The sequence below is a fragment of the Dendrobates tinctorius genome, unplaced genomic scaffold (assembly GCF_039654945.1).
Source record: "Dendrobates tinctorius isolate UK_male_01 unplaced genomic scaffold, ASM3965494v1 ptg000155l, whole genome shotgun sequence".
In the NCBI taxonomy this organism is placed as follows: Eukaryota; Metazoa; Chordata; class Amphibia; order Anura; family Dendrobatidae; genus Dendrobates; species Dendrobates tinctorius.
Genome location: NW_027361822.1, coordinates 23,347,863 through 23,367,266, shown reverse-complemented (window position 1 = coordinate 23,367,266; position 19,404 = coordinate 23,347,863). Strand labels below are relative to the sequence as shown.

The following is a 19,404-nucleotide window of genomic DNA, read 5'->3' as shown; positions in this document are numbered from 1 at the left end:
GCAAACAGCGCATTTCCCAGGCGAGGTCATTCGCAGTACCATGCACTGAAGCATAGTGGTTCCTTCCAGCATCCAGGTAACAACACTTTTTGTATTCTTACACTACTATACAGCATATTGCCCGCTGATGAGATAATCCTCAGACAGTACCAATATTGACAGACTACCTAGTAGACAAGGTGTGCGCTTATAATACAACATGACAAGTACGGTCATACATAACTTTGTGTTCCTCTTCCCTTTATTTACTAACAACTTTTGTACTTATTACCACTCCATGAATATATGACTGTTAATTACTGTTTCCACTGAGATTTATCCTGAAATACTACAGGATTGACCTATCAGGATATAATATCCCTGTGGCTTACCTACAGAACCAGGGTCACCTCCTTCTGGACTCCCTTCTCTGGGCACCGATTTCCTGGCACCCCTACATCCTTTGTACCTGCATTTACTAGATATGCTTTACCGGCTTTTTCACTCTTGTTTTCCTTTATAGCTAGAGCTATCTTGCTCCTATTTCATAGTTCACTGATGACAATCACGACCTCCATGAAACTAAATGGAGTTATTCTTCATTGAATGTATGATTGTAATGCATTGTCTGATTTTGTTTTTATCATTTTGTTTTTCTTTGTTTTCTTTTTGTGTTGTTTATGTACCGCTAGTAAACAATTATAAGTTCTGATGAAGGTCCTGAAGTGGACCGAAAACGTTTAACTGAGCAACATAATCACTGGATGCGGAATAAAACGAACTTTTCTTTTATTAACTTTGAGTGCCAAGTTTATTTCTCTACTATTACTAAGGGCTGGACACTCTACTTGAGCACCTCTGCCTAAGTACCTGTATGAATGCCGTGTTTACTCTTCTGAAGGTTTGATATAAGAGAATAGCAAGGCACGAGAACCCAGCGTCTCCACCTTCAGGAGTAACCCGAGTGAAAGGGATAGACTAGGGCCCCTAGTTCTAAGGATCTGGTTAGCGCTCAACACATCGTAACACACATCTTACACAACAGATGTGAGCAGCCCAGGATTTGTCTTGATCCCCAATCTTGCATCCAAAGATCCAAAGTACAGCTCATAGGCTTTCATAATGAGAGCTGTGCGTCTTTGAGGCTTAAGCGTGTACTCTCCACAAATCTAACAGAAGGTATCGCGACCGTTCCGACACTGGCCAGACATTTTAGCTATATAAGATCGTTCTGTAGTAGTTTACAGCTGCTTAAGTTTGAAATAACTTGCAGTATCTTTGGAAGCAGATTTTACTTTCTCTTCTGCGCTCCCGCGCTGGTCCTCTGTACGTAGTAGGCGGCGCATTCACCGATTGAAAAATGAGATCGATATATTGGAGACACGACTGCGAATGCACCACTGCCGTCATCACCATTTTGTTGGCAAAATACAGTTTTTTGGAGACCACGACAATTACTGTGCCAGTGCGATATTTAAAATAGGAAGAAGGTCACTGACGGATCAGTAACCTTTCATTCAAAAAGGGGGATGACTAAAGTACAATAGCACCAAGTAAAGACCCGGCCCACAGGCCACGCCGGTGCACAAAGATATGATTACAGGAGAACTTCAAACGCTGGTTAAACAAGAAATACAAAACTGATTTCTTCACTTCATGTATCTGTTTAATCAGTATTACAACACCAGTATAATCATGACTGTACTTTGCTTTGCAAAATCCTGCTGACTGGTTCTCTTTAAGATGTACCATATTTTTCGGATTATAAGAAAATCAGGTGGGATTGGGATGCGTCTTATAATCCAAGTGTAACTTACATGGGGGAGGTGGCTGCGGTGGAGCGGTATTCCAGGGGGCAGGGTCATTGCTGCAGGATGTTGGCAGCAAAGGCGGCAGGAGTTGGGCAATTCTGCGGGCCCCGGGCTGGGAGGAGGGGGTGTTGGCAGTTGGAGGCCCGCGTCGTCTTTCTCAAAATGTCGTCAGAGTCCCCGCAGTTCTCGTTGTTTCCATAGCGGTTTACTTCAGGAAAATGGCCGATCTCTGGAAACGATCACACAACTTTAATCAACTCCAAAAGGGGCAGAGCTGTTGTAGAAGAGGGGCTCGCTGGTGAGGCCTTTTGCAACTTATGTTTCAGCCCATACTAGAAGAGCAAATACAACACTACACGTTGTATCTCCTCATATGTTTCCCCTTATTATCTTCAGTAATTGTATTATTACTCAGGATTCCTTATGAGTTTACATCATCATCTTCTTCACTTTCAGGTCCTATAATATCAGATCCTCTCAGTGGAAATCTTCTATGTAAGAGAATTTTCCTGATTGACCAGTCAAGGATGGATAGGGACAGGAACAAGATGGAGAGGATATTACACCTCACCCTAGAGATCCTCTTCCGGCTTACTGGAGAGGTGAGAGATTCTGATGACGTCACATTACATCATTCTTATCTATGGGAATAACCGATGGACAGAACTAGAGAGGTGAGGACTCTGGAAATGTCTGTAGTGAGATTTATTAATGTGTCTCTCCATAACCAGGATTACACAGTAGTGAAGAAGACCTCTAGTGAGCGCTGTCAGGACCCGGTGTCTGAGGGATGGGGAAGACCCCTGAGCCCAATCACAGAGCCTCCACCTCACCCCCTGATACATGAGGACATCAATGACCAGAAGATTCTAGAACTCACCTACAAGATGTTTGAGCTGCTGACTGGAGAGGTGACACTGCTGGGAATGCTGGGACATTATACAGTAATGATATGAAGGGATCTGGGGGATGATGATATCATTGTATGTGTCAGGTTCCTATAAGGTGTCAGGATGTCTCCGTCTATTTCTCCATGGAGGAGTGGGAGTATTTAGAAGGACACAGAGATCTGTACAATGACGTCATGATGGAGGTTCCCCAGCCCCTCACATCACCAGGTACTGTAATAGACAGGACTAAATACATATGGCCTATAATTATCTGTATGTAAAGAATGAATTCAGTCCCTGTATGTGTTTCCTCCAGTTTTATCCAGTAAGAGGACAACACCAGAGAGATGTCCCCGTCCTCTTCTTCCTCAGGACTGTAAACAGGAAAATCCCGAGGTTCCTCAGTATCATCAGGTAGATGGAGAGAAGGTGTCATGAGTAGTGATGAGCGAGTATACTCATTGCTCGGGTGGTCTCCGAGTATTTTGGCGGGCTCGGAGATTTAGTGTTTGTCGACAAAGCTGCATGATTTGCGGCTGCTAGACAAGCTGAATACATGTGGGGATTGCCTGTTTGTTAGGAATTCCACACATGGAATATACTCGCTCATCACTAGTCATGAGATCTCCCGTATGATGTGTAGTCGGCTGTGAAGGTCTTGTGCTCAGTCTTGTTTTATCCACCAGTATTATATGTTTTATACTTGTGTAATGGTGGAGATGGCAGGATTAGAGCTGATCATAGATGTGACTTCTCAATCTGTCAGTGACTCTTACAATATTTGTTTCAGGGTGAAGATCTGACCCATATTAATACTACAGAGACATATGTGAGGGGTGATGAGTGGTGCAAAGTGGAGATTCCTACATGTGAATACCCAGGTGAGTAGTAACCTCTAAATGCAGGAAAGTCACAGATTCTTCTCAGTCACTGTATGCGGCTGTATCTGCGGTGTAGTCCGGCCATTCTCCTGCTAAACACAAATTGTCCCCAATACTTTGGGCATTGGAAGACCTTCTGTTGGAGTGAGATCTGTTCCAACCAGAGCTTACAGTCCGGAGAAAGCTCCCTACTACCTGAAATTAGAAGATGCTGACCCTTGCCTTCCCAGATCTCTAAACCGCAAAGCCAGATGACAGTGTACATAGAATGTGCTGACAACATAAAAAATCACGTGAAGAAAAATATAATCCGTATGGTGGGCCTTGCTTTTATGATGAGACACCAGTCCAAGTCCTTTTTATTTATATGCTCAAATATGAACAGAAGACACGTAAACATAAGAAATGATAAAAATATGATAATTATATTATTTCTTTCTTTTTTTATTTAAACGCCTCCCGCCCCTCCTCCTCCATTCAGAGGAGAGGAAAGAAGAGAAAATCCTTCAATCAATAATTTTTGTCCATATTTCCTAAACTGTTTGCTTTTAATTATCCCAGAAATTAATTTATTGAGACGTGTAACTTGGCCCAAGCTGTTGTTGGAAATATATACCGTATTTTTAGAAGTTATCCAGTCCTTAAATATCACTCCCCTGGTAGATAATTACCGTGAAGTAATTAGATCCTTAGTAGGACAATCCATCTTGACTCCTATAAAAAAAATGAAATGACAAAATAATATTCGGACTCTCAGCAACAAATGTGATAACTGGTTCCCAAAATTCCCTAATTTCTCGGCAGTCCCAATACATCCGAGATAGATCTGCCGCCTCTGAGTTACACTTGGGACATTTAGAATATTTAATATGTCCGATATTCTACATAAAAGCCGAGGACCGTGCAGTCTGTGAATAACCATAAATTGGAACATTCTCTGATGTGACGTAGAGAAGAACATTAGCAGAATTTACAATTATTTCTCATTGTGTAAGAAAAATCCAAGATCTGATTCCAGAATTTATTCTCTTCTGAAAGTTGACTAATCAAATGTTTTATAGGGAACTAATTCTGCCTTTACCGATTTCACTTTACAATAAATAATCCTTGAAAGTATATGTTCCCTCAAAACGAAAATCCGGGGTGAAGACTAAATAGAACGTCTTATCTGCAAATAACTAAAGAAATCTGAATCCTCTCATCCTACTTGTATAACAATTCCCTCTGTAAATATCTGTAACAGTAATTATTTCCTTTTTAAGTTTGGCAGTGTAAGAAATGAAGGAGATCAGTATTATCCCACAGGAGCACATGGAGGCCACGCAGTCTACTCACAAGAGGTTTTTTAAACGCCTCACAAAATGTAGTTAGCAAAACAAAAAAAGACAGTAAATAAAGTAAACCTGTCACCAGATTTTTCCCCATATAAACAACATCCATCTCCATTATGGCCTCTTACAGCATGCTAGAATGTGATATAAAAAAAATAGTCCCCAATCCACTCTGCAAATCTCAAAAAAAGGCCTTTTACTATACTCACAGTCGGCATGGTCCGGTCCAATGGGTGTCTCTGGTCTGGATCAAGCGTCTCATTTCTTGATCCAATGCCTCCACTCTTTTTATCATCACTGTCCTCCTTCCCTTCTTTGTGTGGGTCATGCATCCTATGTTATCCACACTGTGTCTTCATGGTGCTCCTGCACAGTCGCACTCCTCTCCGTCACACTCCTCTGTGCCCAGCCGAGGGCAGAGCAAATTACTGTAATGTGCTTGTGCCGGGAAAGGCCAATGAGTGCCGATGACCCAGAAATAATTCCGATGCATGCGCCCTACAGCATTTTGCTCTGCTCTCAACAGAGCACAGAGGAGTGTGACTGCGCAGGAGCGAGATAGACACGCTGTGGATGATGTAGGATGCATCATCGACATGAAGCAGGAAAGGAGGACAGCAATTGTAAGGAGATGAGATGCCGGATCAAGACCAGAGACGCCATAATGACGTTAAAAGACCCCTCCCACCTCCACTCTCTAGTGTGTTTCTTGTTTTTACAGATAGTAATCAAACTTGGAGATGTAAGTGGATCTAAAATCCGCTCTGACGAGGATCCAATCTACGATAGGGAAACAGATGCCGTTTGGATGCGGTTTTAATTTTCAAGACGATTTGAGGTGATCATACCACTTCATCAGGACAAGCCACAATGATCATTGTGGTTTGCCCTGATGAAGAGGTAGCATCACCTCGAAATGCCTTGACAAGTAAAACTGTATCCATACAGTATCTGTTTCCCTTTCGTATATTTGATCCTCAGCAGAACAGGTTTTTTATCCAGTTTCACGTTCAAGTTTGCTTACTATCTGTTTGGTAAATCTGCAGCAGTGGTCTTTTGCTTTACAGCTAATAAAGAGGTTTTGATTTTCACAACTCCCCCAGATGAGCAAATCCCTTTTTAATCCATCTTTGGTAATCCAGATAAGGCCCTATTGCTCTTTTGTCATTCAAGTTTTAATCTAAATACAGTGGGGCAAAAAAGTATTTAGTCACTCAGCAATAGTGCAAGTTCCACCACTTAAAAAGATGAGAGGCGTCTGTAATTTACATCATAGGTAGACCTCAACTATGGGAGACAAACTGAGAAAAAAAAATCCAGAAAATCACATTGTCTGTTTTTTTTTCATTTTATTTGCATATTATGGTGGAAAATAAGTATTTGGTCAGAAACAAGCAAACAAGATTTCTGGCTCTCACAGACCTGTAACTTCTTCTTTAAGAGTCTCCTCTTTCCTCCACTCATTACCTGTAGTAATGGCACCTGTTTAAACTTGTTATCAGTATAAAAAGACACCTGTGCACACCCTCAAACAGTCTGACTCCAAACTCCACTATGGTGAAGACCAAAGAGCTGTCAAAGGACACCAGAAACAAAATTGTAGCCCTGCACCAGGCTGGGAAGACTGAATCTGCAATAGCCAACCAGCTTGGAGTGAAGAAATCAACTGTGGGAGCAATAATTAGAAAATGGAAGACATACAAGACCACTGATAATCTCCCTCGATTTGGTGCTCCACGCAAAATCCCACCCCGTGGGGTCAGAATGATCACAAGAACGGTGAGCAAAAATCCCAGAACCACGTGGGGGGGACCTAGTGAATGAACTGCAGAGAGCTGGGACCAATGTAACAAGGCCTACCATAAGTAACACACTACGCCACCATGGACTCAGATCCTGCAGTGCCAGACGTGTCCCACTGCTTAAGCCTGTACATGTCCGGGCCCGTCTGAAGTTTGCTAGAGAGCATTTGGATGATCCAGAGGAGTTTTGGGAGAATGTCCTATGGTCTGATGAAACCAAACTGGAACTGTTTGGTAGAAACACAACTTGTCGTGTTTGGAGGAAAAAGAATACTGAGTTGCATCCATCAAACACCATACCTACTGTAAAGCATGGTGGTGGAAACATCATGCTTTGGGGCTGTTTCTCTGCAAAGGGGCCAGGACGACTGATCCGGGTACATGAAAGAATGAATGGGGCCATGTATCGTGAGATTTTGAGTGCAAACCTCCTTCCATCAGCAAGGGCATTGCAGATGAAACGTGGCTGGGTCTTTCAACATGACAATGATCCAAAGCACACCGCCAGGGCAACGAAGGAGTGGCTTCGTAAGAAGCATTTCAAGGTCCTGGAGTGGCCTAGCCAGTCTCCAGATCTCAACCCTATAGAAAACCTTTGGAGGGAGTTGAAAGTCCGTGTTGCCAAGCGAAAAGCCAAAAACATCACTGCTCTAGAGGAGATCTGCATGTAGGAATGGGCCAACATACCAACAACAGTGTGTGGCAACCTTGTGAAGACTTACAGAAAACGTTTGACCTCTGTCATTGCCAACAAAGGATATATCACAAAGTATTGAGATGAAATTTTGTTTCTGACTAAATACTTATTTTCCACCATAATATGCAAATAAAATGAAAAAAAAACAGACAATGTGATTTTCTGGATTTTTTTTTCTCAGTTTGTCTCCCATAGTTGAGGTCTACCTATGATGTAAATTACAGACGCCTCTCATCTTTTTAAGTGGTGGAACTTGCACTATTGCTGACTGACTAAATACTTTTTTGCCCCACTGTACATCCGGTTTTTACAGGGGATAGTCGCATAAGAGTTTCTCCTAGGATGACATTATCTTATGCTGTGGAATTTAATTGTACGGACTCAGGTGGGATGGGCAGGTCTCAGCCTTCCCATTTCTTGGTCAATTGGTCCGGGACTGACACTTCTTGGGGCAGAGGTCACTCAGCCATCAGCCAGTGCTTCATCTACTATAATTCAGCATTTCTAGTTGTGCCGCCACTTCCCTCCATGGTGAGCTCTTGGCTTTACCAGCTTCCCCTGTCTATAATACGGAGAAATTTATGTATAACAAAATGTATATGTATAACAAAACTACATGATGGTGTGGAATTAGGGCCGGTAAGTGCACTGTGTAAATATTGTATGGGCTAGGCCTCTGGGCTGATACTAGCTACAAGACTTTATACCGAAGCTGAGCTTTGGGCTTCAGGTGCTGACGTTTTGTTTTAGGAACGCGAGCTAGACCTTGGGCCTCCGAGCTAACGTTAGGCCACGTGCCTGAGCTATGTCTCATCGTTTGACTTCAGTTTGCTGCCTCATTTATTGGCCGTTGCCATTTAGTTATGTAGTAATCGGAGGTACGTGGGATGCAGTGACGAGACGGGATGAACTTAAGATGTAACTTTTATATATATATATATATATATATATATATACCTTTAGGGCTGTCTCGAGCAACCAAACAAGCTAGCAACAGTTATCCTTGCGGGGATCAAAACAAGAATACAGTGGTAACACGAACACGACTAACCCAGCAAAGACCAGTCACTATAGGGCCGCAGAATGGCCGACTACGGGTCCTGAGTATTAACTACAACGTGTCACTTATCCTCTCTGACGTCCAGCAGAGTGGTAGTCGGTGCTGCTTCGGCGTTTCAGCCGCTGGGCCCAGCCGACAAGGATCTGACAGAGGCTTCGGTCGTTTCTACGCCCAGGCGAAGTGGAGGCACAGCAGGCCCCTGAAGACTCCCTCTGCGTTGCACCTCCTGGCGGAGGCAGGGTGGCGTTGCCCGCGCGGGCGGCAGCGGATGGGCCGCACCCGCAGGGTGGTATTGGGCGGCTGCTGGGTGCGCGGTCAGGCGGTCAGTGTCTCTCTGTTGGACGGCTTGATGCCGTCTCCCTTCTGTTGGCGGTGAGTCCCCCTTCAGTCTCTCCCGTCGCTGCTCTGCTCTCCTTGCTCTGGCTCGCGCTCTGGCGCCCTCTAGCTTCCTTGCTCCTTCTCTCCTGCTCCGTCGACTGCCCTCTGCTGGCGTCCTCAGCCCCTTTTATATTGGCTCCACCCCCAACCTTTCTAGAACTCTTTGTGTTCCGTCCCCTAATCATGTCCCCCGGAAACAGTCCCCCTAGGAACTTTGGTTCCGGGCCGGATACACAGTGGGGACTCCTCCTCCTACTGATACTTTCATGGTTTTGCTACTCGTGGCCTCATGATTGGTGGTTGAATAACATTCAAATGTTTCCACTATTGTTTTGCCAGACCAGGTTTAGTCTGAGTACTTCATCTATAGGAGGGCATATGATGCAGGAAATTATCTCTTCTTCTTAGAGTGCGGTTCTGGCCTTGTGCCTCGTGTCTCTGAACACAGGCTCTGACCTTGTGCCTCATGCCTCCGAGCACATACACTTTGTGCTTCAGGGTCTCGTACTCCTCGCACATTTTGCCTCCGGGTTTCTGGTCTCTAACTGTGTGCCTCTGACCTCTGGACTTGTGTCTCTGACCTCTGGGCTTGGGTCTTGTGCTTCTGTGCTTGGGCCTCGTATACCTAGAGACTCATAAACCTCAGGCCTCCGAGCCTCTAGCCTTGGCCCTCTCTGCCTCATGCGCCTCATGTGTCCGGGCTTTGTGCTTCTGGCCTTACGCCTTGGGGCTCATGCCTCGCATCTTATGTCTCTATCCTTGATTCCGGTTAGAGGGGCTTCGTGCCTCTGGACCTGGATTCAGCTTCACTTGCCTCATTCTATTAGACTCGGACCTTAATTGCCTAACTCTGGATTCCATTTTATAGTAAATGGTTAATGTGAAACATATGTCTATCGAGTTCATCCTAGAACATGACATATTGATCCAGGAAAAGGAGTTAAATCCCCATTGAGCAGATGCTAATTTCCCCAGTGTGAGGAGCTGACCTTCTTCTAAAGGCAACTGAACCAAACTTATTGACATAGAGATTTATTAGAGATTTGCTTGCTCGTCAGTTTAAGTGCACTTATTTCATCTGGAAAGTGTTCAGCCTGTGGAATCAATGTTTCCATTCAGTGACAGTAAGCAGAGGAAGACGTGTGGGCTGGATCTTATGTATGCATAAGATGAAGGTAAAGTTAAAAACAATCATTCCATTACTCTTGATAGTGTCCCAGAGGCCTAAATTGAGCCATTCTTTCATATAAGACTATACGTTGTCTCTTGTTGTATGGTAATTTGTGAATGCATGCTGATTACGTATTGCATCAGCCCACTGCAGTTTACTAACCTACACAATTTAGGATAAATATGTATATTATTTGAACAATCGAACAATGAAGGATCACCTTTCCCACCGTCCTCCAATCCTGTGGAAAAATGTTCTGATTGGGAGCTGTGGATATAAATAGCCTCTGGCTCCCTCTGCAAGCAGACCCTCTTCAGGAACAATCCAAGGAACCATGGCTCCATCTGGTGGAATACAGGTCTTCTCCTCTGCCCATCACTAATCCCACAAAGACATTTGGAGAACCCTGGTTGGGAGTGTAGTTTAGGTGGTTGCCGACCTCATTATGAATTGCAGATAGATGAAGCTGCAACCTATAATGAGGTACTTGTTATGGGGGACTTTAACTACCGGATATTATCTGAGAAACAGAGACCTGGAAATCCGTAAAGGCAACAGGTTTCTGCTAATAACCAAGAAAAATTATCTTTCACAATTGGTGCAGAATCCAACCAGAGGAGCAGCACTTTTAGACCTAATACTATCTAATAGACCTGACAGAATAACAAATCTGCAGGTCGTCGGGCATCTAGGAAATAGCGACCACAATATTGTACAGTTTCACTTGTCTTTCGCTAGGGGGACATGTCAGGGAGTCACAAAAACTCTGAACTTTAGAAAGGTTTGACCAGCTTAGAGATGCCCTTAATCTGGTTGACTGGGACAATGTCCTCAGACATAAGAATACAGAAAATAAATGGGAAATGTTTAAGAACATCCTAAATAGGCACTGTAAGCGGTTTATACCTTGTGGGAATAAAAGGACAAGAAATAGGAAAAACCCAATGTGGCTAAACAAAGAAGTAAGAGGGGCAATTAACAGTAAAAAGAAAGCATTTAAACTACTAAAGCAGGATGGCACCGTTGAAGCTCTAAAAAACTATAAGGAGAAAAATTCTTTATCTAAAACTAATCAAAAACTAATTAAAGCTGCCAAAAAAGGAAACAGAGAATCACATTGCTAAAGAGAGTAAAACTAATCCCAAACTGTTCTTCAACTATATCAATGGTAAAAGAATCACAAGTGAAAGTGTAGGCCTCTTAAAAAATTGTGAGGAAAGAATGGTTGTAGATGACGAGGAAAGGAAAAAGTTAATATATTAAACACCTTCTTCTCCACGGTAATCACGGTGGAAAATGAAATGCTAGGTGAAATGCCGAGAGACAAAGAAAACCTTATATTAAGGGTCACCATCTAACCCAAGAAGAGGTGCAAAACCGGCTAAATAAGAGTAAAATAGATAAATCTCCGGGTCTGGATGGCATACACCCATGAGTACTAAGAGAACTAAGTAATGTAATAGACAAACCATTATTTCTTATATTTAGGGACTCTAGCGACAGGGTCTGTTCCACAGGATTGGTGCATAGCAAATGTGGTACCAATATTCAAAAAGGGCTCTAAAAGTGAACCTGGAAATTATAGGCCAGTAAGTCTAACCTCTATTGTTGGTAAAATATTTGAAGGGTTTCTGAGGGATGTTATTCTGGATTATCTCAATGAGAATAACTGTTTAAGGCCGGGTTCACACTTGCGTTTTACTGGTCTGCGTATGGCTGCGTACTTCTTCCGTAAAAGCTCCGCCTACTTCCACATGTGTCCCGCGTCGTCTTGCGTACCTATCTTTAACATTGGGGACATGGATGTAAGGCGTAAAAAATAGTTCAAATGAAGCACAATGTCCAGCTCAACAGTGTAGTGAAAAGCAAAGTTTTATTCACCACGGACACATTCCAAAGAGAGGATAAAACATCAGCATGACAGGTTACAATGCGTAACGCGTGATCAAGGGAGCTTGGTCTCCAGAAACGCGTCGATCTGACTACTTGTAACCTGTCATGCTGATTTTTTGTCCTCTCTTTGGAATATGTCAGTGGTGAATAAAACTTTGCTTTTCACTACGCTGTTGAGCTGGGCATTCTACTTCATTTGGATTCCTTATGCCCTGACACAGCGGGTCCGTGCTCCAGGCACTAACAAGATGCAGAAGCGGTGAGCTGGAAAATCTTTCCCTTCATAGAAAATAGTTGCATTGTTAGCCAGCTTAGGTGATAATTACAATCCACAACCTCAGATCTTCACAGCAATATTAGGGTAAAAGATCCTTCCCCACTCCACTCGTTCCGGGATCAATGTCCCATCACAGAATCTAGTGCCCTTAACCTTTAATATTACATTTATCAAGGCTCTCCTTATTTTTTGTTGGGAATCAAACATTACAGCATCATGTAACTGTAAAGAATCCATATATTAAACAAACCCTCCATAGTAACAGACGGATAGGTATGTAACAGGTAGGTAATAGATAATGTAAACAAGGACCACTAGAGACAAACCCCAGAAAGTGCCTTTGTGCATGTAAATGACATTGCAGGCCCAGGTAAGCAGTATAAAAAACAAATGGAGAGAAGGTGCATAGAGATATTCATTACCTTAGTGGGAAGCCGAAATTGCCCTGTCTCCCACTCCAACGCACGTTTCGACGTATTCTTCTTCCGGGGCGTGCACGTATTTATAGACTAATATGTATAAGTAAAGAATAAGTAATTTTATTTTATGGGGGCAGCCATCATGAGCATGTGGTGTAATCAAGTTTAAAAGTTATTTTTATCCATAGGAGGGGATCTGATCTCCGTGAAGCCATTGATCCTGAGAACTTCTGCTCAGGTCGCTCATACCCAGTTGCTTCATTTATTCTAATGGAGGTACTGAAAACAAGCTATGCATTGCGCTCAGCTATTTGTCAGTCCCATTAAGAGTGAAAGGAGCAGAGGTGCCCATGATTGACCGCCTCTTCTTTCACGTTGGGCTTTTCAGAGCCCCTGTTCTTGGAAACTCTAGGGACCTCCAGTGATAACTTTATCCCAGGAGATGGTGGGTAACTAAACTTGAGAAGACCCCATTAGCAACATTTAGAATTGTTCTATATGACCTAGGTAACAATAGACTAGAAATGTTCATTGACTTGTGTAAAGGTCATTGTATAGGGAGGGGGAGAAGGTGAGCTATGAAAATTTTCTATTGTGAATGGTGAATCCTGTGTAATCTATGTAGTGGTGTTATGTCATTGTAAACCTGCCTGTGATGAGATGACTCCTGAAAACTGATCCCTACAGAGCAGGGAGTGTCAAACTACTATGAGGCTCAGTGGCCAGTGTAAAAATAACCTCATCTTTAGATATGTATGTATATTTTTTAATCTAGATAATGAAATTGAGAAGTGAAAACAAAATGGCGCCAAATTCTTAAAATATATTGAACATCTCCAAGATCCTATCCCAATATGTCGTAGGTGTAATGATGATATTGGTAGATGCCTCCAGTTGGAGGTGTTGTGTGGTTCTTATGATTCGCTATGTCTTTCCTCATGTGCAGGCATTGCAAGAGCTTAGGTATCCATGGTCATGACCACTGATAGTGACTGTTAGCAAGTTGCTAGTGGTCATAACTAGAGATGAGCGAATGGTGGCCAGATTGGTGACCGGTCTGCAAACCATGTCCTATGAAGAACGGTTACAGGATTTGGGAATGTTTAGCTTGCAAAAAAGAAGACTGAGAGGAGACTTAATAGCTGTCTACAAATATCTCAAGGGCTGTCACATTGTAGAAGGATCATCTTTATTCTCATTTGCACAAGGAAAGACTAGAAGCAATGGGATGAAACTGAATGGGAGGAGACACAGATTAGATATTAGAAAAAACTTCTTGACAGTTAGGGTGATCAATGAGTGGAACAGGCTGCCACGAGAGGTGGTGAGTTTTCCTTCAACGGAAGTCTTCAAACAGAGACTGGACAGACATCTGTCTGGGAGGATTTAGTGAATCCTGCTTTGAGTAGGGGGTTGGACCAGATGACCTAGGAGGTCCCGTCCAACTCTACCATTCTATGAATATGTGCAGAAAATTATCTCAGTTTCCGAATTTGCCATATTCATACCATGTTTGTGCCGAATTTATGTTTGACGATCGTTTCTGAAAATATTTGCCCATCTCTACTCCCATTGACTTTCGGCTTTTGGCTGTGTTCGGCGAATATTGCAAATACGGCTATCGTAATCCAAACTGAATATTGAAATATTTGCTCATCTCTAGTTGTAACCATGGATGCCTGGACTGCTGCAATGCCTGCACATGAGAAAAGAGATATAGCCTATAGTCTACTCTGTGGCCTACCTTCTAACACTCTCGCACCCCTCCATTTCGCCCTTAACACTGCTGCCCCACTAATTAGTCTCTCTCCTTGCTACACTCCTGCTTCCCCTCTTTGCAAATCCCTTCACTGGCTCACAATTTCCCAGCGTATCCAGTTTAAACTACTAACGCTGACCTACGAAGCCATCCAAAACCCTTCTCCTCCTTATGTTTCTGAACTAACCTCTCAATATCTTCTCTCACGTAATCTCCAGCCCTCCCATGACCTCCTTCTCCCCTCCACGCTTATTCACTCCTCACCCAGTCGCCTCCAAGATTTCTACTGAATATCCCCCATCCTCTGGAATTCTGTGCCCCAACAGATCCGGTTATCCACCACATTTGGATCCTTCAAACGGAACCTGAAATCCCACCTCTTCAAGAAAGCTTACAGCCTGCAATGACCACACGGCCACCTGAACACCATCGGAGCTACTGCAACCCCGACCTACTGTCTCCTTCCCCATAATCCTGTACAATATAAGTCCGCAAGGACAGGGTCCTCTCCCCTCTGTACCAGTTTAAGTGATATCTGTATTTTGATGTAACCCTGTCTCATGTAAAGCACCATGGAATTAATGGTGCTATATAAACAAATTATAATAATAATAATCCATAGTCTCATTGTTCTTGTATTAAAGAATCCTTACGTTCTGACAGTAAAGATTTGCCCTCTGTGATTGGCAAGAGACCTTCTTTACTCTGGATGTAGACTTTGGCCCCTTGTCGCTGTTGCAGACTAGGCATAAAATATCAGTGCGACGATCTTTTGCTGTTCCTTCATATATTTGCACATTGTAGTTGAAATGCCTTTAGGCCTTTGCTCTACCAAGCTGCATGAGCCCAAGTTTAATAACTTGTCCTGTTTACCAAGAAAAAAAATATGGGATCCAAAATAATTGGGATCTACTGAGTGGATTTAGGACTTTTTTGTAGAGCATTCAAGTATGTTGTAAAAGTGACCCTTATAACAGAGGCCCTAGTGGTAGTGGCCGTACTGTATATGGGGAAAAACATGGTGACAGGTTCCGTTTAATACATAAAGGTCTGATATTTTTACCTTCAAGAGCCTGAAAGATATTCTCTCTGTAAATAATTCTACAAATGTCCATTATATAAGAACTTGTACATGAGCCTTCCGTGGTTGAGTCTAAGAGGCCAGAAAATAAAAGCCCCCTTTATTACAAGCATTAGTGAAGATAACCTTTTAAAAACTAGAATATTTGTACTTTTTGCACTTTTGTGTTTTCCTTGTCTTCTTCCAAGACCCATAACTTTTTTTTCTTGAGGACATAGATATTTTTGTGGGACAAGTTGTAGTTTTGAATTTCACAATTCCTTTAACCATATAATGAACTGAAAAACAGGGTAAAAAAATTCTAAGTGCGCCAAAATGTTGAAAAATGCAATGCTGCCATTATTTTTGGGTTGTGCTTTTACAATGTTATTTTTGCTGTAAAAATGGCTAGAGACATAATTGTCCACATCAGTCTCATTACGGCGATATCAAACATTGATAGTTTGTTAGACCGATTTATTGGGTAAGTTTTTATTGGTATCATTTTGGCCTGCATAATATTTTTTACTGGTGTATTATTCCAGTATCTGTTAGAACGAACAAACAGGGTTGAACATCATCAGGCTCTACTCATTTGTGCTCTAATGTTTGATTGTTAAATGGTTGTGTCTACATAACTTGCAATTTCTATGTATATTTTATAAATATGCAAATATACTTTTAAGAATATTTTGTTCAAATATAATAATCTTTATTCTTGGCAGATGACGGTACATTGAGATCAGAGGGACAAGTGACTTCTGCAATTTTTAAATCAGAAGACCTTGAGATCACACAAGATATAACTGAAGAAAATGTCATTACTCCAGATATTCCATCATCTCTTCACAGTAAAGATCTATCTTATGATTCTTTTAAACAGGTCCTAACTTCTAATTCATCACAGTCTATTAAGAAAAATAAAAGTCACGAAAGAGGCAATAAAAATCAAACTGCTCTTAGAACAAACCAGCCATTATCAAATTCAGAAAATAGAAATAATTTTTCCCTCAAAATGTCTATTGCTGCTCTTAAACAAACTCAAACAAAGGAGAAAATATTTTTTTGTTCACAGTGTGGGAAACATTTTAACCAGAAATCAAAGCTTGTTAGACATGAGAGAGTTCACACAGGGGAGAAGCCATATTCATGTTTAGAATGTGGGAAATATTATACAGATAAGTCGAGTCTTGTTAGACATCAAATATTTCACACAGGGGAGAAGCCCTTTTCATGTTCAGAATGTGGGAAATGTTTTTCAGAGAAATCAAGACTTGTTATACACCAGAGAACTCACACAGGGGAGAAGAAATATTCATGTTCAGAATGTGGGAAATGTTTTCCAGTGAAATCACATCTTGTTATACACCAGAGAACTCACACAGGGGAGAAGCCCTTTTCGTGTTCAGAATGTGGGAAATGTTTTAATCAGAAAACACATTTACTTGGCCATCAGAGAACTCACACAGGGGAAAAACCTTTTTTATGTTCAGAATGTGGAAAATGTTTTGCAGAGAAATCAAGTTTTGTTTTACACCAGAAAACTCACACAGGAGAGAAGCCATATTCATGTTCAGAATGTGGGACATGTTTTACTCGAAAACTAGATTTAGTTGTCCATCAAAGAAATCACACAGGCATGAAACATTTTTCATGTTCAGAATGTGGGAAATATTTTGCAGGTAAATCATATTTAGTTAAACACCAGAAAATTCACACAGGAGAGAAGCCATATTCATGTTCAAAATGTGGGAAATGTTATACAGATAAATCAAGTCTTGTTAGGCATCAGATATATCACACAGGAAAGAAGCCCTTTTCATGTTCAGAATGTGGGAAATGTTATGCAAATGAATCAAGTCTTGCTATTCATCAGAAACTTCACACAGGGGAGAAACCTTTTTCATGTTCAGAATGTGGGAAATGTTTTGCAGATAAATCAAATTTTGTTAGACATCAGAAACTTCACACCGGGGAGAAGCCATATTCATGTTCAGAATGTGGGAAATGTTTTAATCAGAAATCAGATTTAGTTGTGCATCTGAGAACTCACACAGGAGAGAAACCTTTTCCATGTTCACAATGTGGGAAATGTTTTTCAGAGAAATCAAGTCTTGTTATACACCAGAGAACTCACACAGGGCAGAAACCTTTTTCATGTTCAGAATGTGGGAAATATTTTAATCAGAAATCACATTTAGTTGTCCATGAGCGATCTCACACAGGGGAGAAACCTTTTCCATGTTCAGAATGCGGGAAATGTTTTGCAGTTCAGTCAAGTCTTGTTAAACATCAGAAACTTCATACTGTACAGGTAGTAGAAGTAAACAGAACTTTCAGCTGTCCATAAAGAAAAGTAGCACAGGGGAGAATCCATATATTTTGATACAGGAAAGATGTATATCTTTGTACCGTGTTAGCCAGTAGATAGAAAAATATTCAGGATTGAGAGTCCTCAGTAGTGGTGTACTTAATTATTTGTACTAAATGTCCAACTGGGGGTCTATATGTGGGGGAGACAGGGCAAAAGCTTAGAACAAGGATGAATGCTCATCTTCACACAATAAGAGAAAAAAGAATGGATCTACCTGTGGCAAAACATTTCTGTATCCCTGATCACAGCAGCGTGGATATGAAATTACTGGTATTGAAAGGTAACTTCAATTCTCAGAGAGAGAGACGAGTTTGGGAGTACAAATTTATGACGAACTTTGACACTCTCAGTGCTGGAATGAATGTGTCACATGGATTTATGTCTTTTTACATCAATTAAGGAATTTCCTTTTAAAACTTTGTGGGGGCATCACAACACAGAACTAGACCCCAATCAGAGGACCATAAAACATCCGAACTCCTTATCTATGAACTGGTCCAATGTTTATATTTATGCTTCTCCCTCTCCCATATTGATAGTTCTGCTTCACGTCACTTGTCTTATCTATTGCATTTTTTCTAGGCTGTATTGTGCATAAATATGTGACTTCAGATTTTGTATTAGTCTAGCCTGATGAAGAGACCTGAGTAGTCTCGAAAGCTTGCAATGTATTACCATCTTTTCAGTTAGCCATTAAAAGGTATCAACTACTGAGGACTCTCAATCCTGAATATTTTTCTCATATATTTTGACAAACTGTACAAGAAAACACATAACAGATACAGTGAAAGTAATGACAAGTAAATGAGAAAGAAAAGCAAGTTAGAACATATGTTAGAATTAATATACATGCAGTTACTAATAGACATCTCGTATCTAAAAAGCAATATAACATTTAATATTTCATGTTGTTATTTATTTATATATTCACTATATCGACAAGGGTATTGCAACCCTCTCTACTGCCCCAAACCCGAAAAAAATACTGAACCTTTCTTCCTCCTTTTTTTCCAAACGCCCAATCTTAGTGATCTGCAATTCATTACAGTTTCTTTGCATCTACAGTCTCCATGTCTGAATAAATGTCTTGCGTTTATGTATATTGCAATAATAAACATATTAATGTTGTAAATGACTATTTACATCTATGATTCATTCCTTCTTTGTAGGAACATCTGATGGGATCCATTTTTTAGGCACTTTCCGTGCTAAGTATAGCAGTTTTTCAGCATTATTAGGAACCGATTCCCTTTTCTATACCCCAATGCACATATTATTGGGTATAGAGAAGATCTGACTTCAAAAGGCTTCCTCAATTGCCTCAATAACCTGACCCCCCCCACTTGATAGCATAACAATAATATACGATGGGTAAATCTGACACTTAGGACACTCGGGGTTCATTTTGTTACTCATCTTTGACAAAACCTCTAGCGTTAAATAAATCTTATGTACCTAACCTTTGGATTTTTGTAAAACAAATTCTTTGGCCCAAAATCGTTAAGACTGATGTTTCACACGCCAGTCTTAACGAGGAAAGTGCAGCAATATGATGTGCCAAATTCAATGAGACGGCACTTAATGAATTTGGTGAATCTTAGGCTAGTTTCACACTAGCGTTT

At 41.4% G+C, this 19,404-nt stretch overlaps 1 protein-coding gene across 1 annotated transcript in view; it reads left to right on the top strand.

Moving 5' to 3' along the window:
* Nucleotides 1-19,404, top strand: part of LOC141051188 (uncharacterized) — a 181,746-nt gene that overhangs the window by 103,173 nt on the left and 59,169 nt on the right. Inside the window, 6 exon segments of the mRNA XM_073548052.1 lie at nucleotides 2,247-2,392; nucleotides 2,522-2,701; nucleotides 2,785-2,908; nucleotides 2,997-3,094; nucleotides 3,471-3,561; nucleotides 16,134-17,755. Coding sequence (XP_073404153.1) covers nucleotides 2,247-2,392; nucleotides 2,522-2,701; nucleotides 2,785-2,908; nucleotides 2,997-3,094; nucleotides 3,471-3,561; nucleotides 16,134-17,755 — 2,261 coding nt within the window.